This window comes from Rosa chinensis, chromosome 5 (assembly GCF_002994745.2).
Source record: "Rosa chinensis cultivar Old Blush chromosome 5, RchiOBHm-V2, whole genome shotgun sequence".
Lineage (NCBI taxonomy): Eukaryota > Viridiplantae > Streptophyta > Magnoliopsida > Rosales > Rosaceae > Rosa > Rosa chinensis.
In genome coordinates this window covers 66,864,152-66,891,923 of record NC_037092.1, presented here as the reverse complement: position 1 = coordinate 66,891,923, position 27,772 = coordinate 66,864,152, and the positions used below count along the sequence as shown (strand labels likewise).

Here is a 27,772-nt window from a genome sequence, read left to right as displayed (position 1 = left end):
AAGCTTTGCTAATGAAAGGGAGGAGACACTGGAAGGAAGTCGGACTACGTACCATGGCTTGAGGACGTGCTAAAAATAGATATAAATGGTTGATGTAAGGGGGATGGTATTGTTTTTTACTTGCTACGATTAAACAGGTTTTTTGACAAGACCATCTTAAACCCTAATATATAGTTTTAATTGACTAAGTTATTAATGAAAGTTTTTCTAGTGATAAAAAGAAACACAAGCCATATTACTATCGAACAATTTGATTAACAAAACCAAACAAAACAACAAACAACATAGTGAGCGAGGGAGGGTGAGGAATTGCAGACCAAAGAATCTGGACTCAGACCGGAAAAACATGAATACCTACCGATAACACTTATCTCGATCACAATCTCTTTGATACACTAAGCTAACCTACCCCGCTAGAAGAGAAAGCTACCTGCAACAACGCTTATATAGTGGTCTCAATCTCTACATAAAATGCAAAAGCTCTATTAGTAGTTTTTCGTATAAAATGTAAATAATACACGTACTGACATTTAAAGAAGAAAAAAAAAACTTCTGTACTTCGTACTTTTCAAGAGGACTCGTTAAATTTTTCTGAACTTTTTAATCTCAAAGTATTATACACGTATTATACATGATTTTTACATTTCCCCGTATATATATATATATATATTATGGAATAAAAATAAAAATAAATTAATATTTTTTTTTTGGGAATCAGAAATTGAGAGAGAAATTGCTGTGTATCCCAGGAATGGATATTTCTCTAGTGAGGCATCTCCATGCAGAGAATGTTACCATGGTTCAGGATAGCTCTTCCATTGCCAGTGTTCCACTGGGTTTTAGCATGTTGGCTGACCCTCCAGTTGTGGGAACCTACACAAATGAACTTGAACATGAAAATGCAAATGATGTGACTTCTATTAGAAACCCAGCAGTAGATGCAAATTATGTGATTTCTGCAAGAAAACCAGAAATATTGTTGGACGAGGCATTGGAGGAGGGAGAGTTCACGCCTGTAGTAACAAAGAAAGCAAAGAAGCTTCAAAAAAAGTCTGAGAAGGTCAAAGTTAAACCCAAACCTGGGTTGCGTGCTCAAGTCCAGAAGAGCGCAAAACACTTCAATTGTTAATGAAGATTTTGTATTGGAATGCCCGTGGCATTGGGAACGATGGCACAAGAAGGGCTTTAGCTAGTATGGTACGTGTTCACAAAGCCTTAATTGTTTGCATTTCAGAACCTTTCATTTTGTTTGACTCTATTAATTTCTCCTTTTGGAGATCCTTGGGTCTCCAGCTCGTTACTACTAACAATAGGGGATTGCAAGACCCCAACTTGTGGTTTCTTTATCATGAAGCTCTTAGGGTATAGGTGATCTCGGCCTCAGACCAACAGATTTCCGTATCTTGTACCTTTGAGGGGGTCTCTTGTGTGCTAACGGCAGTGTACGCCAAAACTACGGTTGCCGGTAGACGTCAACTTTGGCAAGATTTACATCATATTCATTCCCAACATGGCCAGGGGCCCTGGTTGGTGTTCGGAGACTTTAACTGCATCTTGGGTGCGCATGAAAAGCGTGGAGGCGCTATGCCAAATAGAACTTCCTGCCTAGATTTTAGTCAGATGTGCTCTGATTGTGAGCTTTTGGATATCCCCACAAAAGGTTTAACTTACACTTGGTCAAAGGGTAATACTGAGGTCAGACTTGACCGAGCTCTAGGGAACATGGAGTGGATGAATTCCTGGAGCTCCATGGATTGATGCACCCTTACAAAGGCAATGTCAGATCATTGTCCCATTTTAGTGTCTTGCTCCAAGTTGGATGCTATCCCGAGGCCACCATTTAAGTTTCAAAGTTTGTGGTTGCAGACACCAGATTTCTTGGCCTTAGTTCGATCCTTCTGGACCACTCTACACTTTTACGGGTGCCCACAGTTCACCCTAGCAGCTAAGTTATGGGCTCTGAAAGGCATGCTGAAATCCTGGAGTAAAGAACAAGTGGGAGATGTGCATGCTCAGGTTGCTCATTCTAAGGCAGCTTTAGATGCGGTTCAGGCTGAAATTTCCACTCATGGTTTATCAGATGAGAGAACTACTGAAGAAAATGAAGCCCACAACAATTATTTATCGGCCCTCTCTCTTCAAGCCACTTTCTTGAGGGACAAATCTAGAATACGTTGGCTAAAAGATGGTGACAGGAACACTACTTTTCTTCATAACATGGTCAGGGTTCGGCGGCTTCAAAATTCAATCACATCGCTGTTGGATGAGGACAGGGTGCTCAATGATCAAGCTGCTATTGTGGCACACGCGGTACAACACTTTGAAAGCTGTTTCACTCAGGATCATCAAATACAGAACACTGGTCTAGTTGAAAGGGTCATCCCACATATGGTAACAGAGGAGGAGAACTCTTCTCTTCTTGCCACCCCCACTGCTGACGAAATTAGAGATGCAGTTATGAAAATGGATGGAAATAGCGCCCCAGGGCCTGATGGTTTTGGCGGCTGTTTTTTCTCTTCTTGTTGGTCTGTGGTAGCTATTGATGTGATAAAGGCAGTTCAGAGTTTTTTTATTAATGGGTACATTATGCCGCATTTCAACTCCAACATCCTCATATTAATTCCCAAGCGAGAAGACGCTGAAAGCATCTCCGACTTTCGTCCAATTGCACTTGCCAACTTCGTATTCAAGATCATCACAAGAATTGTGGCTGATAGGCTTGGTCCAATAGCTTCTCGTATCATCTCCCCTAACCAAAGCGCCTTTATTAGAGGGAGGTCCATTGTCAATCCCATTGTGTTGACCTCAGAATGTGTGAATCTCCTTGACCAGAAATGCAAATATGGGAATTTAGCTATTAAATTTGATATCAGCAAAGCATTTGACACTTTGGATTGGAATTTTCTTCTTCGTGTCCTCAGTGCCTTTGGGTTTGACACTGCTTTCGTAAGCTACATTCACACTATTTTGCAATCTGCATACCTATCTGTCAGTGTTAATGGGCAGGCCAATGGATACTTTACATGCTCTAGGGGTGTCCGTCAAGGCGATCCTTTATCTCTATTATTGTTTTGCCTAGCGGAAGAAGTTCTAAGCCGTGGCCTTTCTTCTTTGGTTAATAGAAGGAAGATCCGGATAATTGCAGCTCCATCAAGTGTATCCCCCCCATCCCATGTGTTGTTTGCGGATGATGTTATGGTATTTCTTCAGGGTAAGCCTTCTCATTTATGAAATCTAATGTCTTTTCTGGAAGAATATGCTGTGAATTTTGGGCAGGTTGTCAACAAAGCCAAATCTAATTTATTTTTGGGAAGATATGCTTTGCCGAGGTAAAACAGAACTTGTGGCTTACTTGGAATACGACTGGGTCAACTTCCCTTCATTTATCTGGGTGTTCCCATTTTTATTGGGCTTCCGAAATCTGAGCATTTGGTTCCAATTGCAGACAAAGTGAGGTGCAAGCTGAGCTCCTGGAAAGGTAAACAACTGTCACAAGCTGGTAGGCTGCAACTTATATCCTCCGTAATAGAAAGCATCTTGATCTACAGCTTCCATATCTATGAATGGCATAAGTCTCTTCTAAATAGAGTACAGGGATGGATGAGAAATTTCTTTTGGAATGGCGATCCAATCAAGAGTGGGTCTGCCCTAGTAGCTTGGAGCACAGTTTGCTCTCCAAAATCTCAAGGAGGGTTGGGTTTAAAGAATCTTTTTGCATTGAATAGATCATTGTTATTAAAACGCTGTTGGGAGGTGGCTTCAAAGGCATCTACATCTGTAAGGTTCCTTCATGATCGCTTTCTGCAAGTTGGTTTGCACCCTTGTTCGTACTATAAGAAATCAGCAATATGGCTTGGTTTAAAACAATTATGGCTGATGATGCTCCTTGTGAGGGTGCAATGGATCCTGGGAGATGGTTCTACAATAAGGTTTTGGAAGGATAAATGGTTAGGTGAGGAATTAATTCACTCCACAGATTATGAAGAAGAAGTAAGGACGCTCCTAAATGACAAGGTTGGTGACTTCATCTTGAATGGTGAGTGGAATCTCCCTCCTAGCTTCTGCATGGTCTTTCCCCAAGTTGCCCAAGCTATCAGGAAAGTCCCAATATCGTCTGACCTTGCCCCGGACCAGCTGATCTGGACTGAGGCATCATCTGGCACTTTGTCATCCAAGGAGGCATACTAGGTTTTGTCTTCTCCCATACCAGCACCTCCTTGGTGTAAGTGGATTTGGCATCAGGCCATTCAGCCACGAAAGAGCATGGTGGCATGGAAAACCTTACTTAATAGAGTTTCTATAGATGAGCGGCTTCAGCGTCGTGGTACCAAGCTCTGTTCAAGATGTTATCTTTGCCGGAGACATACTGAAACTACTAACCACTTATTTCTTGAGTGTGTGGTGGCTGCGTCATCTTTGGCTTGGCTCTTGCAAATGTTCCGGCTCCACATTTCTGCAGGTACATCACTGCCTGACCTGTTTCTTGATGCTACCCCCTCTACCCTTAATCAATCATCAAAATTGCTATGGTTTATTTCTCTCTGCAATTTACTTTGGTGCCTGTGGAGTGAATGTAATAAAAGAAAGTTTGAAGGTGGTGAGTGTTGCCCCTCTAGGTTCAAACAATTTTTCCTATTGTCTCTAAAAGAATTTGCAGGCTTAGCTTTTGTCTCCGCATCTTCTACCTCGAGTCAGGTTCCCATCTTTGGCGACTTGGGCATTTCACCTCTTCTTCCCTCGGCACCCCGCTTCACTCCTGTGATTTGGCACCCCCCCCCCAGGAGGCTGGTTTAAAGCTAACTCTGATGGTTCTTACAGTGGTATTAATCAAGCTGGCTATGGAGCAATTTTCAGAAACAGTGATGCGACCTTCTTGGGTACTTTTTCTTGTAATGCACAGGTCTTGTGTGCTATAGATGCAGAGTTATTGGCTGTGATTGAGGTCATTAAGGTGGCAAAAGAGAGAGGCTGGTTTCCTTTGTGGGTAGAAACAGACTCCATGTTGGCATTACAGTACTTTAAAAAGCCAGGCTTAGCGCCTTGGCGGCTTCGGGTGAAATGGATGAATAGCCTTGCATCCATTAGCCAGTTTCAGGTACACATCTCTCATGTCTTTAGGGAGGGGAATCAAGTCGCAGATAAGCTAGCTAAACACGGTGCCGTGACTAGTGGTTCAGTTTGGTGGGATTCACTCCCTTAATTCCTGTTTAGTTCTCTTGGGCATGATTTTTCTGGACGTACTACTTACCGGTTTGCTTAGTTTTGGTTGGTTTTCTATTTGTCTGTTCTATGTATGGGAGTGGTTAAGGTCTAGTCCTCCACCCCTCACTCTATATCCTTGGATTCTTTTTTTTTAATAAATATTCTAATGAGGGACGGGCGGTGGGCTCCCGGTTGTAATGGTCCCCTTTGGGGTTGTGTGGGTATCTTGGTGCCTCTTTCAGACCGTTACAAAGGAGCTAATATCGCCTAATTCTCATTAGTTAATCAAAAAAAAAAAGGCCTCTTTATATAGAGGATTTCAAGACATAGAATCGGAGTTGTACGAGGAAAGATAATCGTACAATTAATCGGATATCTATGAATATCTCCGAGAATATCTCTAATTCAAAACCCTATTACAACTAGGTCAAGTAACCTAGAGTTTGGGCCAGACATATATTTCTAGATTTACTTGAACACTCCCCCTTGTGTCGCCCAAACGTGGTGCTCCCCTCGTTGCCTCATTAAAAACCTTGCCGAGTAACAAAAACCATGTGGGACAAAAATAACCTCTGTCGAAGGGGAAAAAGAGCACAACACACCCTTCACGTTTTGAGACCATATGTGTAGACATCTCCCCCTGATGTCTGCATCTCCCCCTGATGACTACAGTGATGGGAGTTCGGATAACTTCTGCAAATGATGCTACCAACACGATTCTCAAAAATGGAATTTTGGCAATGACTTAGTGAGCAAGTCTGCCACACTGTCCTCAGATCGAACCTAGTTCACTTTGATCTTGAGGAGAGTCTGTTGTTGCTGATTATGTTTGGTGTTGTCACTTTTGATGTAGCCTTGCTTCATTTATTTAAAACAAGCAGCATTATCCTAAATGCTTGTAGGCTCATCGGTGGTAAACTTCAAACCACAATTGTTCGAACATGCGTAATTATGGATCCAATCCATACACATTCACGACTTCGTGAAGAGCACAACACACCCTTCACGTTTCGAGACCATACGTGTAGACATCTCCTCCTGATGTCTGCATTTCCCCCTGATGACTACAGTGATGGGAGTTCGGATAACTTCAGCAAATGATGCTACCAACACGTTTCTCAAAAATGGAATTTTGGCAATGACTTAGTGAGCAAGTCTGCCACACTGTCCTCAGATCGAACCTAGTTCACTTTGATCTTGAGGAGAGTCTGTTGTTGCTGATTATGTTTGGTGTTGTCGCTTTTGATGTAACCTTGCTTCATTTATTTAAAACAAACAGCATTATCCTAAATGCTTGTAGGCTCATCGGTGGTAAACTTCAAACCACAATTGTTCGAACATGCGTAATTATAGATCCAATCCATACACATTCATGACTTCGTGAAGAGCAATAATCTCTGCATTGTTCGAAGATATAGCAACTAAGGTCTGTTCTATAGACCTCAAATATATCACAGTCTTTATCCACGGTGAACACTTAACCATTTTGGGAATGACCTTTGTGTGGGTCAGAAAAATACCCAGTATCAGCAAAACCTTCCAAAACACTAATGTCGTTTTGGGATGGGGAGAGGGAACGCAGACCACTATTGGTGGCGTTCTTGACATATAATGAGTCTGAATCCATTGTCTCTCTGTAGGGATAAAGCATGCCTATATCAGTCATACATCTCTAGTATCGAAAGATATCTTTTACACAAATCCAATGGCGTCGCATTGGTGCAGAGCTATACCTTAGCTAACAAGTTCACAATATGAGATGTCCGATTTTGTACATTGAGCTAAGTACAGTAATGCGCCTATTGTACTTAAGTAAGGCACATCTTCGTCATCATCATTCTGAAGAAGAGGATCCTTTTCAGGATCAAGACTACGGACGATCATAGGGGTGCTTGAAGGTTTGACCTTGTCAAAATGCCTAAGCATCTATCAACACGATGCTCAAGTTCCAAACTAAGAAATAATCGTGTTCTCCCAAGATCCTTCATCTCAAACTCGGATTTCAAGTATTCAGCGGTTTTCCTTAACTCTTTAAGGGCTTCCAATGAAGATCATTTCCAACATGAACTGCGATAGAATCCGGACTCGTTATATATGAAAGCGCGTGGGCATATCCCTTCTCAATCAAGTAGTCACTTTAGTGAGCGTTTCAATCTTATTGCAAATGCGCTCTGTGGTCTAGAGCCACTTGACTTGGGTAAATGAAGTCCACCATGAACCTTCATGTATATTCCGTATCTAGATCCCCATAGAGATATGTAGTGACCACATTCGTAAGCTGCATGATCAGTTATTAGGAAATTACCAAACTGACAGGGTAGTGGAGTGCAGTGACATCCATTACGAGAGAATATGTCTCATCATAGTCGATTCCAAGGCGTTTTGTGAGAAGCCTTGCGCCATAAGGCGAGATTACCATCTCTTTTTCTCATCACGCTTTCTAACGAAGACCCATTAGTCAATAAGTTTTATGTTAGGGGGTGTTGGCATCACTAGCTCAAAAACCTTCCTCTACTTTTAGAGAATCTAACTTAACCTGGATCGCATCTTTCCATTTAGGCCAAATCTCTCTACGTTGGTATTCATTCATCAATAGAGCGTGGTTCGATATCATCAGACTCAACAAACTTATGCGCAACTACATCATCAATTATGTTAGAGTTTCTATCCCATGTCTCATGTACACTAGTGTAATTTTCATAGAGCTCTATATTCTCAGGAATAGGTTCTGATGTTGAGATGTCCCCCAACGATAACCTTAATCCCGAAGATTCTCATGAGACGGATTTTGAGTATCGATAATTTAAGGATTCGTTTGTGTCAAAGTATCCTTCGAACCCACGAGCCTCCCATACATCCTAGTTGGGGCAATGGCCTATAACGCCAGAGTGCCACTCTCTTTGGCGTTGGCGCCATGCCTACTTCCATGTAGGGTGGCGCTACGTCTTCTCATAGGGATGTCCTTCCTTGCAGGCATATTTGCAGCAGATGTGTGATCTCGTCACTTTAATGGGGATCGAGATGAGACATAGTGGGGACAGACCACAACAATTCCTGTCGATCCTGCTGAACATCTGTGTTCTTATCTCCCCCTAACGATGGGAAGATTGTCTCATCAAAGTGACATCAGCAAATCTAGCGATAAGGAGATCGCCTAGCAAGGGCATTAAGTGGAGGACGATTGTTGGAGTCTCAAATTTAACGTAGTTGCCTATTCGTCTGTAAGGACCCATCACAGGGCGCTGTGGCGGCGCAATTGGCACATAAATGACACGCTCAAATATGCGTAAGTATGATACTTGTACCCAGTCACTAGCTGTAACGCAGAGGTAGATTGAGTGGCAGTGGGTAGCTGCATGCGATATTACATCACCCTTAGCGGATATGGGAAGATTGGTGCGCATTACCAATGTCCTGACTACCATCGTAGTCATTTCTGCGAGACTATTTGGGTGTGTACATGGGAATATGATGTCCAACATCAATCTCATTGCAATAACCATCGAAAGTCTTCAATGTAAACTCTCTAGCATCGTCAAGTCCAATTGACGGAATAGGATGATCTGGGGAGTGAGCCTGTTGTCATATGATATTTTCTATGAGTGTAGCATAAGCAGCACTACAAGTGGACAATGGCACAACACGTGACCAGCGTGTTTGCATGTCAACCAATCATCATGAGATATTGAAACGTTCGCAAGTTGGTTGAATCAGTTCACAGAATCCCCTTGGATTCGATGTAAGAACAGAATGAGTATTCTCATATCCTTTGCATAGGACGGTCTCAGTCCTAATTTCCCTAAGGAACGGGCTTTGTAAAACGAGTGAGAGGCCTTAAAATCAACCAATGAGGAGTTTGCTTGGGCCTGAGCGTCTGAAGCGCTATTTGAAGCAAAGTTGGTGATTGCAACATCACCTGAGGCACCATCACCATGATGGGCGCTATCCATAGCGTCATGGATAGGGACTGTGCCAGCCCTATGCTGGTGGTGGATAGCAGCGGCGCCAGAGGCATCGGCGGCGGTCACACTTAGTCCAGGAATCAATTTTTGATTCATGCTTTGTTTCGCTCGAGAGAATGGATGTCCGTGTGAAGTCTTTAGTAGACTGATCATCATATCAGGACCAGGATGACCTATCTTGTTGTGACAAAGCCAATATGTGTCTAAATCCAAGAGAACTTCTCTCATGATTTTATTGGATTTAATAGCTCGAATAGGGACATAGAGTCCACTAGAGAGACACATAAACTTCTCTAAGATGCGCCTTTGTTCGCAATAATTAGAGGTATTGCAAAGGAACTCATTTCCGTTTTCTACATGCGTTTTCGCATGAAATCCATTAGCTATTCATAGGTGCGATTTGCCCTAAGAGTGTAGAGAGTTTTTGTGACAGTAATCAAGATGCCATTTGGCAAGGGGAACTTGGGCTATTCCATGTCTTTGAATTAATACTGTTAATGTCTAAAAGTCTAGCGATAGCTGGACCTTAGTTAACGCTGATCCGGCGGGCGGATCGATACCTTTGTCGTGAGTGGTTCCCGTTACCTGTCAAATAAAATACAATGGGCGTCAGAGGGAGACCGCGCCGGGCGGTCTTCAACTCTCCGATGCCTAAGTTAGTCAATGTATTTATGTTGACAAAGTGACAGTAGGTAAGTATTGAATGCGTAATAAATGAGGAGAGAGGAGAGAACCTTTTATAGGTGAGGAAGAGGATGATCTTCTCTTTGTTTTCGATGTGGGACTGATGTGCTTCAGTTCCCAGTTTCAGTAGCTTCTGATGCCATCTTGACACGGCGCGTGGCGGCGCGTCGGCGGTGCTTTGGGGTTGATCCGGGGCTCAGGCGGTAACCCGGCTAACTGTCTTTACGCCAGTCACTCATATGGTGGGCGTTGGTACCCCTGGTGGTACCATGAGCGTGGCTCATTATAGCTAATTATGCTTGCAAATGGACATGTATGTACAAGTCCCCCAAATCCCCAGTCAAGGAGGGCAATCTTGGTTGGGGAGTTGATCGGCGGTTTGAAGCGTTTCTCCCGCTAGACTTTGCAGAAGCATAATTAGCGTCAGTGCGTTGTCAACCATGGATTTACTGAGCAAACGCTTTGTGCCCTTTCGGGTGGGCCCCTGCTAGGCCCCCAGGGAGTCCCCCACTCCCCGGCTAAGATGGACCTCCGGATGGTCGTTGTTATTGTTTGTTGAGGGGGAGCTGCACGGAGCAGCGCTGCACGGAGCAGAGGGTGTTGGGTTGCGAGCCCAATCTTAGCACCCAGGTGACGGGGGTCAACGTACCTGATCAGGGCTGTCGTAGACTGTTGACTAGTCCCCGTGTCCCGTAGGGACATTCTGACCGTAACCCCGCGTGGCGGCGTTGTCAGAGAGGCGTGGCCTCGGGATCTGCCGCTGGCGGAAGTCCCCCCGCTAGATGTAGCAGGAAGCAGCGTCAAGTAGACGTGCTTGGTGGTATTTTATTGAGCGGTGTTGCGCTGAATAAAGTACGCAGCTTGTCAGATGAGAAATGGGGTCAGCTAGCGGTGCGCTGTGTAGCGGAGGACGCCCCGTTTACCAAATGAGGAGAGAAGCTCCGCTGGCGGGGTTTTACTCAGTGGACAGTCACCTGGGAGATGACAAGTGAGGATCCGCTGGCGGGGTTTCGCTCAGCGGGGGCTCCGTCACCTGGAAGATAAGTGAGGATCCGCTGGCGGGGTTTCGCTCAGCGGAGACTCCGTCACTTGGAAGATGACAAGTGAGGATCCGCTGGCGGGGTTTCGCTCAGCGGAGACTCCGTCACTTGGGAGATGCAAGTGAGGATCCGCTGGCGGGGTTTCGCTCAGCGGAGACTCCGTCACTTGGGAGATGCAAGTGAGGATCCGCTGGCGGGGTTTCGCTCAACGGAGACTCCGTCACTTGGGAGATGCAAGTGAGGATGGATCCGCTGAGCGGGGTTTTCGCTCAGCGGAGACTTGCCATGGTTGGGGGTTTACTTGTCAGGTGGTGGCTTCCCTTGGAAGCTAAAGAATGATGACGGTTGACACGTGGCTAACTCTCAGAGGGTTAGCGTCTGGAGGCTTGTCTCCTAAGCCTAGCCGTCTTCTCGTCATTAATGCGAGTAATGATGGATTTCGTAACCGAGGCGACGCCTCGGCTAATCCAGGGAGTTAGTGAAGACGTGGGACACGTGTACGGTTGGTACGTGATGTAGTTTTGTAGCGGACGGCTCAGGATTACTTGATGTTGACATAAAAAGGGGGGAACTGAGCGAGTTTCGACATTTCTGGAAAATCTTCAAATCTGAGTTGCCTGCTTCGAGCCTTGTTCGTCTGCGAATTGCGAAGGAGATCCCCGGGTTTGCGTGGAGTAGTCGGACTGGAGAGGACGAAATCTGTCAGTGAAGACGAGCTGCACTCCAAAGTCTTCGACGTGAGGTTGGTATTTCGGATCCTCTTCCTGTTTCATTGAATCTGCAATGGTGGTTTCTGGGTTTTGGTATTTCTGTTAATGGTATGATATTGCTTCTGTGTTGTTCTCGGAGGGTGTAGGGAGAGATTTGAGGGAGGTTATGGTGTTTGACAGAAAGTTGGGGTTTTGGGTTTTGCTAGGCGGTCTAATCTGGGTTGAGCGTGCGGTTGTTTTTGTTTTGGTATTTTTGTGGGTAGTTGTTCTTGGCATCTTTGGCTATATCTGATGTGAGAGTAGGTTAGATCTGTATTTGTGCTAACTGATGTGGGTTTTAGGGTTTGGGATGGCCAACGTCATAGATATTTCGAGCAGTGAGGATTCCGGGTCTGACGTGTCGTTCAGCGTGGCGGATATGACCTTTATTGACTCGTTGCGTCCGTCTGCCCATGCAGGAACCTCACTGCCAGAACCGCTTGAAGTTGAGCCACTTCGGACCATCCCCTGGGAAATAGCTATGGATCGTGGTTCGCGTCCAGAGAGCTCTAGGGCGGGTGAGGTTGCTAGGCGCGACGAGCGCTTGGCGAGCAATAGTGCTGCTAGCGGCTCCGCTGGCGAAGGGGAAGCGCCGGGCCAAAATGTCGAGTCGGCGTGGTACCTCTCAGATGGCACCGCCGTCGACGAGGCAGGTGGGCGGATGGATGCCGCCGCTGTTAACCGGATGAAGCGGACGTTCCGGTTGCCGGGCTCGGTGAAGCTGCGCCCCCGACAGCGGATGAGAAGGCCTCGATGCTCCCAGCGGGATGTGCTGCCGTGCACGAGGCCATATTCCGCCAAGGAGTGACATTCCCGCTAGTGCCCAATCTCCAAATTCTTGTGTGCGAGTTTGGCCTTGCCTTTGGGCAGATCTGTCCCAACATGTGGCGGTTGATGTTGGCGATGAACTCCTTGTGGCGCTTGTCGGGGTGCGAGGGGCCTACCGTGGCGGAAGTGCTTCACTTCTACGAGCTAGTGTATGTGAAGCGCCGAGGTTGCAGAGGGTGCGTGAACCTGAGCCGCCGCCAGGGAGCGCCCAAGTTGATTGAGAATCTAAGGGACTCAATGTCCTACTGGCGGGGGACCTTCTGCGTCGCCACAGATGGCTGGGAGTACCACACCAGGTCGAATGTGGAGGGGCCGACGTTTAAGACTAAGTCGGAATTCCAGCCCCTTCGAGGTTGGCAACTGGTTTCCGCTAAAACTAACTGGCGGGTTCAAACTTTTGCAAACCTGCGGTTTTTGCTAATGATTATTGTGTTTGTGCAGCGGGACTAAGGTACATTTTGACGCGCGAAGAGGAGTGTCGCGTGGCGAGGATCCGCGGCTGCTGGCGGAACCGCAATTTGCTTGACTTCCGTCTTCTGACCGGTTGGGAATTGCTGGTCGACCTGGGGCTAACTCGCTCTATTGGTGAGAGCAATTCCGCCACACCTCTTTTTTTTGTAAGTGATCCGGACTGACGGGTGTTTGTGTTTTTCTTTTCAGAAACCCCGCCCGGTAACAAATCTAGTCGCGACGCTTTCGAAAAAGCAATGGATCGTGCCGAGATAGAAAATTTTCTGGAGGCTATGTATGCCGAGGGGCTAGCGGCCTAGCAGACGGTGGTGAACCCGGAGACGCTGGTGCTGAGCCAGTCCGAGGTTGCGGTGGAGCTGCCGATGCCGCACCACTCCCATCTGGGTGAGGATGGCCTGCCGGTAGTGCAGGCGGATACCCAAGCGGGCGGCGGGGAGAGGGGGATTGTTGGTACAAGGCCGCGGGAGCGGATGCCTACCACCCGGCGCGGTCCTCAAAAGAAGACGGTGCAGCCGACGGAGACTGCCACCGAGTCCCGGGGTGAGCCACCGGTGCGGGTGACGAGGACCGCTGCTGGGACACAACGGGCGCTGGAGAAAAAACGCCGGCAGCCTTACTCCCCCGTCGAGGAAGAGGAAGAAGAGGTGGTGATCGGAGTCCGTCAACAAAAGAAGGCTCGACAAGCTGCGTCGAAGGTTGCAGTGGCGGAGGGAGAGGCAGCAGCCGTCAGTGATCTGGACTCCTTTGCCGAGTATGCGCCATTCATGACAGAAGGGGAGCGGGCATTCCTTTTCCATCTGTGCGAGCGGCTGGGGTTCGGGGGTCTGGCGGGCATATCGCGCCCGACGGCAATTGACCAATCGCCCTTCAGCTCGGCGTTTGGTCAAATATCTGCGGGGTTACATGATATGTTCGAGGCGGCGTCTAAGCAGCCCCGGATTGAGGAAGAGCTCAGGGGAGAGATCGGAGGTCTCCAGAGGGAGTTAGCGGAGGCCAAGGAGAGATTGGCGGAGGCCGAGCGGGGGCTGGTCAAGGCGGAGTGTGACTATGCGGACGCCCGCGGCAAGCTTAATGCGGCCATAAGGCGGGACCTGGAGAGGAATGAACGCGTCTCCCAGTTGGAGCAGGAGATCGCATTGCTGCAGGAGCGGATAGCCGCTAAAGATAAGAAGCTCATTATTGTGCAGCGGGAGTCTGCCGCCAGACTGGGTGAGATGCAGCGGCTGGACGGGGAGGTCAACCGCCTGAAAAATGAACAGAGTTCTTCTGCGGCCGCCGCCGTTGAAGCGTTCAAGATGTCGGCGGAGTATAAAAAGACATTGACAGAAGCGGCGAAGTCTGGGGCCCGGGCCAATATAGACATGTTGACGCGGAAGGGCGCCATTGACTTTGTAAAGGCGTCACAGCCCGACGTGCCGGTGGTCGAGGGTGTCCCGCCGGAGACAGAAGTCGTGCCTCCCCCTGCGGCGGGTACTCATTCGGGCAGCGGGGAAAGTGGCTCCCATCCGCCGGAAAGGTCCCAGCAGACTCCCCAGCAGACCCCGTCGGAGGTGTCACGTGCCGGATTTCTGGAGGCACACACCCGGGCGGATGGTACAATGGAGACTCCCAGTCCGACAGCTCGAGGGTCCGATCAGGCGAGCCGATCGGTCGTGCCACCGCCAGTTGAAGCCGGAGAAGCCGAAGACAACCGCTGAAGCTAGCTGAGACTTCCATAGGTTTTTTTTTTTTTTTTTTTTTTTTTTTTTGACACTGTAATAATGAACTATTTTGGGTGGGGAGTCCCAGCCCTGAAATGAAATTTCAGAGTTTGACGTTTGTCATGATGTGTTTGTACCGCTAGAGTTTTGACGTAGAGATTTTTCTTTTGCCAAGCAATGAAACATTAAAGGAATTAAAATTGGTCCAAGTGCACCACGTAGCGGACGTGGTCCGCTGACGATTCCTGGCGTTGCCAGTTGCCCTCAGTGCTAGACTTGGTAACAATGGTTTGAATAATTCCTCGTTTCATTGATAGCTGACTGATCAGCGTTTACAAAAGAGGGGTAGTACCCGTTGGGTAGCTTCCCTTAGCTAAATATTGAACAAAAATTTAGCTAAGTCAAGATGCTCTTGGGTAGCGGCATGACTATTTGTAATAATACCGAAGGTGTTCGGTATTCCAAGGGTGGGTCGTTGTGACGCCATCCTTGTCCATTAAGTAGAAGGTGCCTGGGCTAACGACTTCCACAATTTTGTATGGACCTTCCCAAGTTGGGCGAAGCTTTGTTGGCGGTGGAATGACTTCCTTCATTACCCAGTCCCCCAGTTGGAGGTTCCGGGCCTTGACTCTGGCGTTGTAGAAACGCGATACCCGCTGCTTGTTTTGCAGGTTGCATAGGTGGGCCTTGTGTCGCTTTTCCTCCAGGAGGTCCTTGTCCAGGTTGATGCCGTCAGTGTTGGTCTCTGGGCGGTAGCCCTCGACCCTGGCGGTAGGTTGAGAGACCTCAATAGGCAGGACAGCCTCCGTTCTGAACATCATGCAAAAAGGAGTTTCACCAGTTGCGGAAGTTGGGGTTGTTCTGATGGCCCATAGAACTTCCGGGAGTTTCGCCGCCCATAGACCCTTTGCCTTGTCGAGTTTTTTCTTCAGCAGCTTTTTGATTATCTTGTTTGCTGCTTCGACCTGACCGTTGGTCTGGGGGTGGGCGACAGATGCAAAACTCATCTTAGTACCCAAGTTGGCGGTGAAAGAGATGAGCTCCTTGTTGTTGAATTGTGTGCCATTGTCGGTGATTATCGTGTGTGGGACACCGTAACGGCAGTAGATGTTCTTCCAGAGGAAGTGAATTACCTTGGCGGTAGTTATTGCTGTTAGTGGTTCCGCCTCTATCCACTTGCTGTCGTAGTCGATAGCCACTATGATGTACTTGAACTGGCCCTTGGCGGTTTGAAATTTTCCCATCAGATCCAGGCCCCAAGTTGAGTGGATCCATGGAGCGACGATGACCGATAGTGGTTCCGCCGATGCATGCGGGATGTCAGCAAATTGCTGGCACTTGTGGCATGATCTTGATACCTGGCGGGCATCGTCGGCGAGAGTAGGCCAAAAATAGCCTTGTCGCATTGTGCGATTGGCTAAGGATCTGGCGCCTGAATGGTTTCCGCATTCTCCGCTATGAATTGCTGCCAGAACGACCTTTCCCTCCTCTGGGGTTAGGCAGCGGAGGTTGGGATGGGTGAATCCCTGGCGGTACAGCTTGCCGTCCTGGATGTTGTAGCGGGTTGCCCTCCGCTGGAGTTGTCGCGCCCTAACTTTGTCGTCCGGCAATGTGCCGTTGCGCTTGTACTGAATGACTTCGTCCATCCAGCTGGTATTGACCTCAATGTTGAAGATCTCCGCCAGGGTTTTTGTGATACTTGGCTTGTCAAGACACTCCACTCTTGTGTCCGCTGGACTCTGATGTGGCTGGGCGGTCGCCAGTCTTGCCAGTGAATCAGCCTTAGCGTTCTTTTCCCTGGGGATTTGTGTGATGTTATGAAATTTGAATTTCTTGCGGAGTGTCTTAACGTACCCCAAGTATGCCGCTAACTGTTGGTCCTTGGCCTGGAAGCTGTCATTGACCTGGTTAACGACCAACTGGGAATCACTGAAGATGTTGACACTGTCAGCCCCTGAATCGATGGCGAGGAGTAAGCCGGCAATGAGTGCTTCGTACTCCGCCATATTGTTGGAGGCCTTGAAGTTGAATTTTAATGCGTATTCCACATTCAGCCCCCAGGTCCTGTGAGGATGACTCCAGCGCCGCTGGCCTTGGCGCTGGCGGAGCCGTCCACATGCAGGTTCCAATCTGATTGTAGGGGAGCTGGCTCCTTAGCGGTGACCAATTTCGTCCCGGGCTCAGCCTCCGTGCTGGGATCGGGTTGACGTTCAGTGAGCTCAGCGATGAAGTCCGCTACCGCCTGGCCCTTCATGGCGGCTCTTGGCTTGTACTCTATGTCAAATTCACTGAGCTCGATGGCCCACTTGCTGAGGCGCCCTGAATGTTCAGGGTTCTGCATCACTTGTCTCAGAGGTTGATTGGTTAACACATGGATTGTGTGCGCTTGAAAATATTGGCGGAGGCGCCTGGCGGCAACGATGAGTGCAAGAGCTAGCTGCTCTAAGGGTGGATACCTTGTTTCTGCCCCGTTCATGCCCCTGCCGGCGTAGAAAACTGGGAGCTCGTCCTGTCCCTCCCGCCGGACAATGGCGCAACTCACAGCTGATACCGATACCGCTAGGTATATGAACAGTGTCTCTCCTTGCACAGGGATAGAGAGTAGTGGGACTGCCGCCAGATAATCCTTCAAGCCCTGAAACGCCGTCTGACATTCTGGGTTCCAGTTGATGACTTTCTTGTGAGTTGTTTTGAGGAGTTTGAAAAATGGGGCACACCTGTCAGTGAGCCTGGAGATGAATCGAGAAAGGGCGGTTAACTTGCCTTGGAGGCACTGGACGTGTACCTTATACTCAGGGTCTGCCAGGTCGAGTATGGCCTGCACCTTGTCCGGGTTAGCCTCGATTCCTCGTTCACTGACGATATAACCCAGAAATTTGCTGGCGGTGACGCCAAAGAAGCATTTTTCTGGGTTGAGGCGCATGCCATAGGCCAGGAGGATGGTAACTATGATCTTGAGGTTTGCCACGTGTCCGCTGGCCTTTATACTCTTGACCAACATGTCGTCCACGTAGACCTCGATTATCTTGCCCAAATGTTCAGCGAACATAGCATTCATCAGCCGCTGATAAGTTGCACCGGCGTTCTTCAGACCGAAAGGCATAACATTGTAGCAGTAGAGGCCCTTGTCGGTGGTGAAGGTGGTACACTCCTGATCGCTGGGATGCATCTTGATCTGATTGTAGCCGGAGAAAGCGTCCATCATGCTGAGGAGTTCATGCCCGGCGGTTGCGTCAACCAGCTGATCAATGCGTGGGAGAGGGAAACTGTCCTTTGGGCACGCCTTGTTGAGATTTTTGAAGTCGACACACATCCGCCACTTGCCGCTAGGCTTCTTGACCATGACTAGGTTGGAGATCCATTGGGGATAGATTACCTGGCGGATGAATCCAATGCCCTGGAGTTTGGCGACCTCTTCTCCTATGGCGCGGTATTTCTCCTCGTCGAAGGCCCTTCGCCTCTGCTTGATGGGATGGAAGGATGGCTTAATGGTTAGTTTGTGTGTGATGATTTCGGGAGAGATACCCGGCATGTCCGCATATGACCATGCGAAAACGGCGGCGTTGTCCCGCAGGAATTGAGTGAGTTCTGCGGCCACTTCTGGGTCTAGCTGAGCTCCTATGCGGACTGTCCTCTCTGGGTGCTCGTCAGAGATGCTGATGACCTTCAACGATGTTTCAGGATTGACCGGTTCCTTCCTCACGTATTTCTCCTCCTCATCCCTAGGATCCTCGAAGATATCTGGTGGCGGTGCCTGATTTCCTACCGTTAGGATTTCGTGGCGGCGGGTTGACCGCGCAATGGTGGTAGAGTAGCATTCTCGTGCCAGTTGCTGACTTCCCCTGACACAGCCCGTGCCGTTGGGTGTGGGGAACTTCATGAGAAGCATGTATCCGGCGATGATGCATTTGAGCTTGTTGAGTGCCGGCCGTCCTATGATGGCGTTATACGAACTGAAACAGTCCACAATTATAAATTCGGTATGTACCTCCGCCATACATGGACTGGAGCCGATGGTTAACCGCATGTAGTCAGAACCCAGCGGCTGAGTGATATCGCCGGAGAAGCTAAGCAATGGCTCATGGTCTTGTAGTAGTTTCTTGTTCCGCTTAAGGTTGTTGTAACAACCGCTGAATATGACATTGACAGCAGATCCGCTATCCACCAAGATTCTTCCTACTGACCATCTGTCGAGAATGGCATCGATCAGGAATGGGTCGTCATGGGGTAGATGTACTCCGCGCTCCTCCTCCTCTGAGAAGGTGATGGGCTCCCAACCAGACTTTGGGAGTTTGGTGGATCTCTCGTAGCGGATGTTACAGACTTCCTTTGGGTGATTGGCGCGTGCGTAACGCTTTCTTGCCCTGTGAGACATGTTGGTGATTGGAGCCCCGCCGTCGATGGTGTTGATGCGGCCCAGTGGCTCAATGTTGGCAATCACAGGTGGCGGTTGGCGCACCTTGAACTGATCCATCTTGCCGTCACGGTATAGGGTCTCAATGGTTGTTTTGAGAGCGTTGCAACTGTTGGTATTGTGACCGCTGTCCTCGTGGTATTTGCACCACATGCCGGTGTTTCTTGGCTTACCCTTTTTAGGGAATCTCGGTGAGGGTGGCGGTGGTATCTGATCCTTGCACTGATTGTAAATCTCCTCGTACGAGGCTGTGAGGACGGTGAATACTGCATACCGCTGGGAGGATTCCGTCTGCTTGTTGCGATTGTCCCCATGGGATTGGCGGTTGCCCTTGTAGTGGTTGTCTTTCTGCCTCTTGCTTTGGTAACCGCCCTGCTGCCACTCCCTCTTCTTGTCAGCTGGCGGTGCAGTGGGGGCTTTGCTGGCGGTCTCTTGATGGCTGGAGGAGGGTTGAGATGACTTTGTTGGTGTTGCTGGTGGCGGTGGGGTTTCTCCATATGTGATAAACTCTGCCTGGGCATGAATGACCGCCTCACTCATAAGGTGATCATACGCCGCATTTGGATGATTGTAGTTGAGGTGATAGAGGAATGGTCCCTTGAGGAGTCCCTGCTTGAAAGCCGCCGAAGCCATTGTTTTGTCGAGATCGCGGCACTGAGATGCTGCCGCTCGCCATCTTGTGACGAATGCCTTCAATGATTCGTCCCCTCCCTGCCTGACGCCAAACAACTGGCTCGTGTTGTGATGACCGGCGGACAACAAGATGAATCGAGAGAGGAAAGCATGAGATAATGCATGGAATGAGTCGATGGACCCTGGCGGACACTCGAAAAACCAACTCATTGCCTCACTATCCAGCGTTTCGCTGAACAAGTGGCACAGGGTGGCGTCATCGAATCCCTTGTTGTTGGTGACCTTCTTGAACGTGTCCATGTGGACGAAGGGATCGGTCTTACCGCTATAATGTGACATTTTTGGGGTCTTTGCAAACGCTGGTCTGACGGCTTGCAAAATTGTAGCGGTGAATGGGCCTGGCCTGGACGCGAAGAGTGGGTTTGGGGCTGGCGCCGGGGTGCCTGCCTCCGCCAGGATTAATCTCCGTTCTAACTGCTGCATCCTCTCCAAAATTTGGGTGGTTGCGTCGCCAGCGGGGCCCGCTCGGGCGTTCCGCGGAGCGAACCCCCGCCCGGGAATGGGTAGATTACCCTCAGTCCTTGTTCTAGTCCTCGAGTGGTGGGTGCGCAGCGATGACTCCGCCTCCTGCTCCGGCAGTTGTGGGATAGGGGGTGGTCCCACTCCTGCCAGCTCAGGTGGGCTTAGCGGTACCTGCATTTGCACGATGGGTCCTATACCAGCGGTAGGCCGGCTGTGTCTGGTGCTGTGTGACTGCTCACTTCGTGCAGGGTTGGCGTTTGCGTCCAGCGTTCGCCTTAGCTCGTCGAAACGTGTCATCAGCGTGGCCACTTGGTTTTGGGCCTCCGCCTTCTCCTTGCGTTCCTGCTCGCGCTCTCTGTTTGCTTTGTGGAGGTCCGCCAGCGCCAGCTCATACAAGGCGGTGAGATCCTGACCTGGGGGACGGCTGCTGCTTGGATTTGTTTCACCGCCTGGGTTGACCGGGGTGTTGAATAGTGCGCGGTTGATGCTTACCGCTGGGCGGGCGGGTTGGGGAACGGCGGACTGGTCTGCCTGCTCCCCGATATTTCCCCCGCTACCGTTAGTCATGGTAATTGTGATGGGATGACCTTCTGTTCAAGGATTCCCACAGACGGCGCCAATGTTAATGTCTAAAAGTCTAGCGATAGCTGGACCTTAGTTAACGCTGATCCGGCGGGCGGATCGATACCTTTGTCGTGAGTGGTTCCCGTTACCTGTCAAATAAAATACAATGGGCGTCAGAGGGAGACCGCGCCGGGCGGTCTTCAACTCTCCGATGCCTAAGTTAGTCAATGTATTTATGTTGACAAAGTGACAGTAGGTAAGTATTGAATGCGTAATAAATGAGGAGAGAGGAGAGAACCTTTTATAGGTGAGGAAGAGGATGATCTTCTCTTTGTTTTCGATGTGGGACTGATGTGCTTCAGTTCCCAGTTTCAGTAGCTTCTGATGCCATCTTGACACGGCGCGTGGCGGCGCGTCGGCGGTGCTTTGGGGTTGATCCGGGGCTCAGGCGGTAACCCGGCTAACTGTCTTTACGCCAGTCACTCATATGGTGGGCGTTGGTACCCCTGGTGGTACCATGAGCGTGGCTCATTATAGCTAATTATGCTTGCAAATGGACATGTATGTACAAATACTGATGGCCCAGCCATCGTAGTCACAAAGTAATATGCTCAGAATTATAATGGAGTCATAATGAAAATAACTCAAAATTTTATTCATATGCCAACAGAGTACATCATTGTCTCTTAACCATTAGGAGAATCTAATCCAAATGCTAGCTAATGCAAAACAAAGGTAGTCGTTTGACTTCTTTCAGTAACTCCAAAATAAATATGACCAGGTGAGTATAGAGATGTCGGTGGAGCAAAGCTCACTTAAGTGCCACTTATCTCAAAACCTTCCTAGACATCATACTTATTTTGGATGAGCCTATGTGAAGAAAAACTAAACCAATGGCATTTACTACAAAGTATATGGCAATTGCCTATTACATCTCTTGGAAAAATAAAGACTTAAACAGAATTGGCGATCTATTGATCCCAGCCAGATTTGTAGTCTTCAACCCTTCACTCTAGATCATCTTCTTGATCTTCTTATTTCACATAGTGCGCTTATCTTGCTACACAATATGCTTTGTAGGCGGTGACAAGTTCTTCACGAGCTCTACAAATGTGTGCCCAATGATCGGATACTCCACATCGAGAACATACATCTCTTTGCTCAGACTCCATTGATTGAGGCACTTTGAAAACGTCATTTAGATGGCTCTTAGTGTTGGTGGCGCCACCAACATAGCCAGAGGCGTTGCCTCCCTCTCTTTTTCCACGTTGACCTCTTCGGTTCCGTGTTAGCTTATTTTGGCGGTTACCTTCCCAAGTAGAACGATTATATGGATTAGAACGTCCAGAAGTATCCCTAAGATTAGGGTTTCGCTCTTGGCGTCCTCTATTCCGGAATAAGCTCTGTTTCTACGGATCTTGAATTATGGTTCTTCACAAGGATGTTGTCATGCTTTTTAGCGACATTCATAGTTCCAACAAGCTCATGAAACCTTGTGATCCGTGCTGCAGTAACATCGATTCTATAGTTCTTAGCAACCATCAATGCAGAGACGGGGAAGGTAGAGAGAGTCTTCTCAATCAACATTGCATCTGTGATCTCTTTACCACAGAATTCCATTAAGGATTAATACGAAGTGCTTCCGAATTGTAGTCAAGAACTGACTTGAAATCACAGAAGTGGAGGCTATGCCATCTCACTTCTAGGTCAGGAAGCAGGGAGTCACGGACGTTGCCAAATTTTTCTTCGAGTGAGACCCACAGCCTTCTCGAGTCTTCTTCATTCAAACACTCATACTGGAGCGAATCATCCATATGACGAGTCATTAGGATGATGGCTTTCGCCTTATTTGCCTCTAAGGCTGCTCTATTTGCTTCCAAAGCTTGAGCTTACTCAACAGTTAGCACGTCCTGGCTAGGCTTGAGAATCATATCTAGGATTCCATCGGCCTTGAGATGCTGGCGGACATCACGAACCCACCTGTGATATCCAGAGCCAGTTGTTCCCAATGGAGTAAAGTCCAATTTGTTCAGGTTACTCATCCTGAAAGAGAACAAGAAATTTAGGGTTAGTTTTAGAGCGTAAAAGGCTACCATGAAAACATATAAAATTTCTGAGCGTAGTCGCTTTCAAGAAATTAGGGATTTCTGAGCGTAGTCGCTTCCAAGAAATCTGATTCCAAGAGGAATTGGATTAGATCGAAACAATGATGTGTTTGTGGTTGATCATAACATCTCAACAAACTCTAAGTTTGGAGGACTCTACAAGCTCCAAGATTCCACAGTTCGGCTTAATTAAGTCTCCTCTATGATGAAGAAAGGGGGGTAGAAGAAGGAAGTTTGCAAGTCCCTAAGAAAAAGAAGAGAAAAGAAATAAAAACTTCAAAAATTGAAACGTTTAGTAAAAAATATCTCGAAATAGGTTGCAGGAAAAAGTGTCCGGAAAAGTCGCCTGAAAATTGTAGGAAATATTGCCAGAAAAGTCGCCGGCGGTGACCTGTCGCCGGAGCTGCTGACGTGGCACTGACCATTGACTAGGCAGATCTGGAGTGTCTGATGTTGCTGACGTGGCGACGTTGAATGGGCGCTGACGTGACTAGGCTTCTGGGCTTGGCGGGCTTCTCTTCTGCTTCTGGGCTTGGGGTTCTCTTCTGCTTCTGGGCCGTTGACTTCTTCTACAGTGGGCCGAGTCAACCTCATTTTTTCTTCTGGGTCGCACACGCACGTGGGCCGGTAGGCTGGTGGGCCTTGGGCTGCCTTCTGCTTTCCCTTTTTTTTTTTTCTCTCTTTTCTGCCGGTTTTCCTGCAGTAGGGTTTAGCTGCCGGTTCAGTATCTTCTTGACCGGTTCTTGGCCTTTTTCTTCCGGTTCCTGAATCGTTGGTTTGGGTAGCTTCTGCTGGAAAAATTTAGTAGAAATTGGAGGTCCGAAAGGTGGTGAACCGGTGGAGTATTTGCTGCGGGTGGTTTGGATCTTCCAGTGGCTGGTTCGATAGGTTTCCGATTGGTTCTTAGGGTGGAGCCGGCTGTTCTGGACTCCTGGGATGAAGGGCTTCAAGATGTGGGCTGGGGGCCGAAAGGGTTTCAAGGTTTTGTATTCGGATTTGGGGTTTTGGCTATTAGGTTTTAATGTTAGGACGGCGTGCTGATAACATGTTTTAGGGAATCAGAAATTGAGAGAGAAATTGTTGTGTATTCTCATTGATAATAAGGGTTTCTTTATATAGAGGATTGCAAGACATAGAATCGGAGTTGTACGAGGAAATATAATCGTACAATTAATCGGATATCTATGAATATCTCCGAAAATATCTCTAATTCAAAACCCTATTACAACAGGTCAAGTAACCTAGAGTTTGGGCCAGACACATATTTCTGAATTTGCTTGAACAATATTTTAAAATTAAAAGACAAATTATTAATTAATTAAAAATATTTTACTGAACTTTTCAGCAAACGATTGTATGAAATGTACGAATAATACACGCACACTTTTTTCCGTATTAACGTCCGCTTTTATACTAACGCACTACAACAAAACTGGGCTATCAACACCATTCCAAATGGTGTGTATTGATAGAATAGACTCCAATCATTGGTGTGAAAACCCAATAGCCACCACTTCAGACACTATTATGGGGTTGGTTTGCTTTGCTGCCGTGACATATACCCAAAGAGACACTATCAAAATTTTGGTGCTTTAGAATTATGGGACCTACCATGCCAATGGGGCCTCAAATGGATTTTAAAAACTTATTCTGTTTCACACCATTGTTGACTTGACAATGGTAACTTCAGAAATTTCAAATTAAAAAAAAAAAAAATTCAAATATGAAATCATTTCATGTGGATCCAAAGCACTCCCTTCTGACCAACAATACTCCTAGTTGATACAAAAAATTTTGCATACATAAAACTATCTAGAAGTTGATGTACGTTAAACTACTTGGAAATTGAAATGTTCCTATACTAGCAGCGACGCTATCCATCTTCTCCTTCAATCACGAGGTACTACATTAGACAATGTTAATATGAAGTGATAATAACTTTTGAAATACAAAAACATAAGCTTGGTGCATATCCAGTTTCACAAAGAAGAAAAAATACATACCCTGTTATTCATGTCATTGGTAGATCAATGTTGACCATGGATTCTTGAAAGTAACAGAGCCATATTGACAATCAACAAAACATAAACAAAATTGTAGTTTGGAGGCCAAGAATGATATAACGGAATTGGAGATATCAGTTAGCAGGCTATTTTCTAGGATTAGTACTCCTTATTTTCTGATTAATCAAGCACAATTACCACTTTAACCAACACCACCAGAGTTATTTTTTGCCACACTGCATCTACTAAAGTTTGACTTCCATCACAGTTTAAAGTTTCCAAAAGAATTTGGAAACAATAAGAATGAGATGAGACATAATGATGTAAGTACTAGCTCAAATGAAATATTGCTGCCTCCTAATCAAAATATTTTAAGGAGGATAACAACAAGCAAGCCTCTAATTGGATGAGGAAATTACAGTCCTTTGATGTTAATGAAAGAAGGTCTTACGTACCATCAGAGTTCTGTTGCATGTTTTATTTCTAGAGGTCTGGATGTATATGACCTTAACACTTCTAAAGGACGCTGGTATGCAATCAACTTCATATCGATCAACAATTTCAACAACCTAATAAAAGATGTTCCTGATTAAGGACATGTAAAGCTAGAAAAGAATAGACAGTTATGCATCAAATTAGGTTTCACTTGAACATACATCTCGGGAAGCAAATAGGGTAGCAACTCCGATGTTTATCAAAATGATTGCAACGAGCATGAATGCTGAGATTACCTACAAGCACAAGCATATAAAGAGTATAGTTGGAATTCTAACAGGTATATGGATACCAGCCTACCAGGCAGACATATGATTCATTGGTAGAAAGCCTACCCAATTTGGAGTGAGAATTGGCTTGCATGCTGGAAGTTCCTGCTGAGTAAATCTTGAATCTAAAAGGATTCAATTTTCAAGATACCTCTCAGTTTATGATTAATCATAAGGCTACTAAGAACCTAACTATTTAACAAGGCACTAAACTGGGGCTCTTTACAATTGGTGATTATGTTGCATCAACTAGTCTTTCGCATAGGTAAACTGGAATCACATAAAAGATTTCCAAAATCAGTTACCACATCTTCCAAGAATTGATTGCAGTAATAGTGCATTATCTATGTTGGGCTGCCAGGTGTTATATGCTTCAAACTTAATGTTTAGCATTCTAAAACCACCACATCTTTTTTCTTGAATCTATACAAGTTGAGTCTTCTTAAATCAGTATAAATAACATGAAACTATCTCAAAAACTTACTTTCACAAATTCGGCTACCAAAATCAGACATAATCAACTTCAAGAAAACTCCTAAACCTAACAAATACGAACATCTAGCTAATCAAAACCGAAACACGAAGGCAGAAACAAACAAAATCTCCATATGGGTATTTCCCATATGAACTCAAAACCCCAAAAGAAGCAAAAATCTAAATTCTTGGAGAAGAAAAATTTACATTTAGGCCTCTTGGACCACTTGGGAGCAGCTGAATCGGCAGATATAGCTCCTCTTGAGCTCGACAGCGCCGTATTGGAACTCATCAGCAATGTTCTAAAACTCGACCGCCCAGGCCCCGAGGCGCTGGGCGGCAGCAGACCGAGGCGAGTAGTGGCAAATCGGAGTCCTTAGGCGGATAGGATTTGGGTGGCCGCCTAGGCGGCCTGGGCGTCTGACTGGGCGTTCTGGGCGTCCGACTGGGCGTTCTGGGCAGCTAGGCGGTTTCTTCCTTTTTTTTTTCCCTTCCCGAATCCTAAACTCGACATCAGCGAACCCATTCGAACCCAGAACTGAAAAAATAGACCGGAGCTTTTATTTTCTCTCTTCACCAAGCTCCCGCGCTTCTGCTCCACACCTCCACTGGAGCTCCCCAAAGCCACCGCAGCTCCACGCCTCCGTGCCTCTATTCTTGGACTCTTGGTAATGATTTATTCATTCTGTTAATGAAAAAATCAATGAAGAGAGGAGGTGGAGATGGTGGCTACAGGTTTCGTAGAGGAGAGAGAGAGAGAGAGAAAGAGAGAGAGAGGAGGGAGTGAAAGTGAATAGGGGTGGTTAATTATGTCAGAGAGAGAGTACAACTTGTGGCTGTATTTAGTTGGCAGAGAGAAGGATGGGCTCATGGGCACGTGTGCAACAAGAAGTATAATTGCATTCTGCTTTTTTTTTTTTTTTTTTCTTGTTGGATAATTGAATAATGAATACAACTTCAGTTCTACCTCTAGAGGTAGCAGATTAATTAAATAAATGATTAATTAAATAAATATTTAGTTTATTTTTTTCTTGAGGATGAATGATGATAAATATTTAGTTTATTATCCTTTATATATTTTTAATTACATAAATAAAACTTATAAAAATAAAATTAAAATTAAAAAATACAAAACCGCCTAGGCGCTCCTCCCTAGCCCACCGCCCGACTAGTGCTTAGCGATTTTTCAAACCTTGCTCATTAGATACAAACCGTAGCTTTTTCGCAGGAAAGACTCAACCTTTTCCGATATTAAAGAAACCCAGAAGATCAATTTGATGGGTTAAAAACCACATGCTCACAACACCATGTAACTGTAAGTGTCAGATGAGGAAGTTGTTGTAAGATTCAACAAAAAAAGCCGGCTTTTTACCCAATTGAAAGAAAATAATACCGTTTTGGGGTGGAAGATAATGCCAAATGATGAGCAGAGACGAGGCCGATGATCTGGGATCGAGACTTGAGGTGGGAGACCCATTGAAGGAAATTGGAAGAGACATAGGTCCGCATTTACTACATACCAAAGAACAGTAAAGTGACGGTTCTGCCCTCCTTTTCCTGTAGACTGTTCACTAGGTTACTGTTCATAGGACAGTAAATTGGCTGTTTTGCCCTCCTTTGATATTTACTTTTGGTTCTGCTGTGCGTTGATCTACTC

General features: G+C 46.9%; 1 protein-coding gene across 1 annotated transcript; it reads right to left on the bottom strand.

The window, feature by feature from the left end:
- Positions 1 to 801: 801 nt before the first annotated feature.
- LOC112202249 (ALA-interacting subunit 3-like) lies at positions 802 to 26,940 on the bottom strand. Its single transcript, XM_040505937.1, has 5 exons — positions 26,323 to 26,940; positions 25,708 to 25,766; positions 25,534 to 25,608; positions 25,333 to 25,446; positions 802 to 873 (listed from the first exon to the last, which is right to left on the bottom strand). The coding sequence occupies exons 1-5, from the start codon at positions 26,405 to 26,407 to the stop codon at positions 802 to 804; spliced, it is 405 nt and encodes a 134-aa protein (XP_040361871.1). The 5' UTR covers positions 26,408 to 26,940.
- Between the last annotated feature and the right edge of the window lie 832 nt (positions 26,941 to 27,772).

Excerpts from the sequence above, each read along its gene's own strand:
- LOC112202249 (XM_040505937.1), bottom strand. The coding sequence starts at position 26,407 with ATGAGTTCCAATACGGCGCTGTCGAGCTCAAGAGGAGCTATATCTGCC. Across the intron at positions 25,767-26,322 it reads GTGGTCCAAGAGGCCTAAAT|ATTCAAGATTTACTCAGCAG; the intron begins GTAAATTTTTCT and ends GAATCCTTTTAG. Across the intron at positions 25,447-25,533 it reads CCCTATTTGCTTCCCGAGAT|GTTGTTGAAATTGTTGATCG; the intron begins GTATGTTCAAGT and ends ATCTTTTATTAG.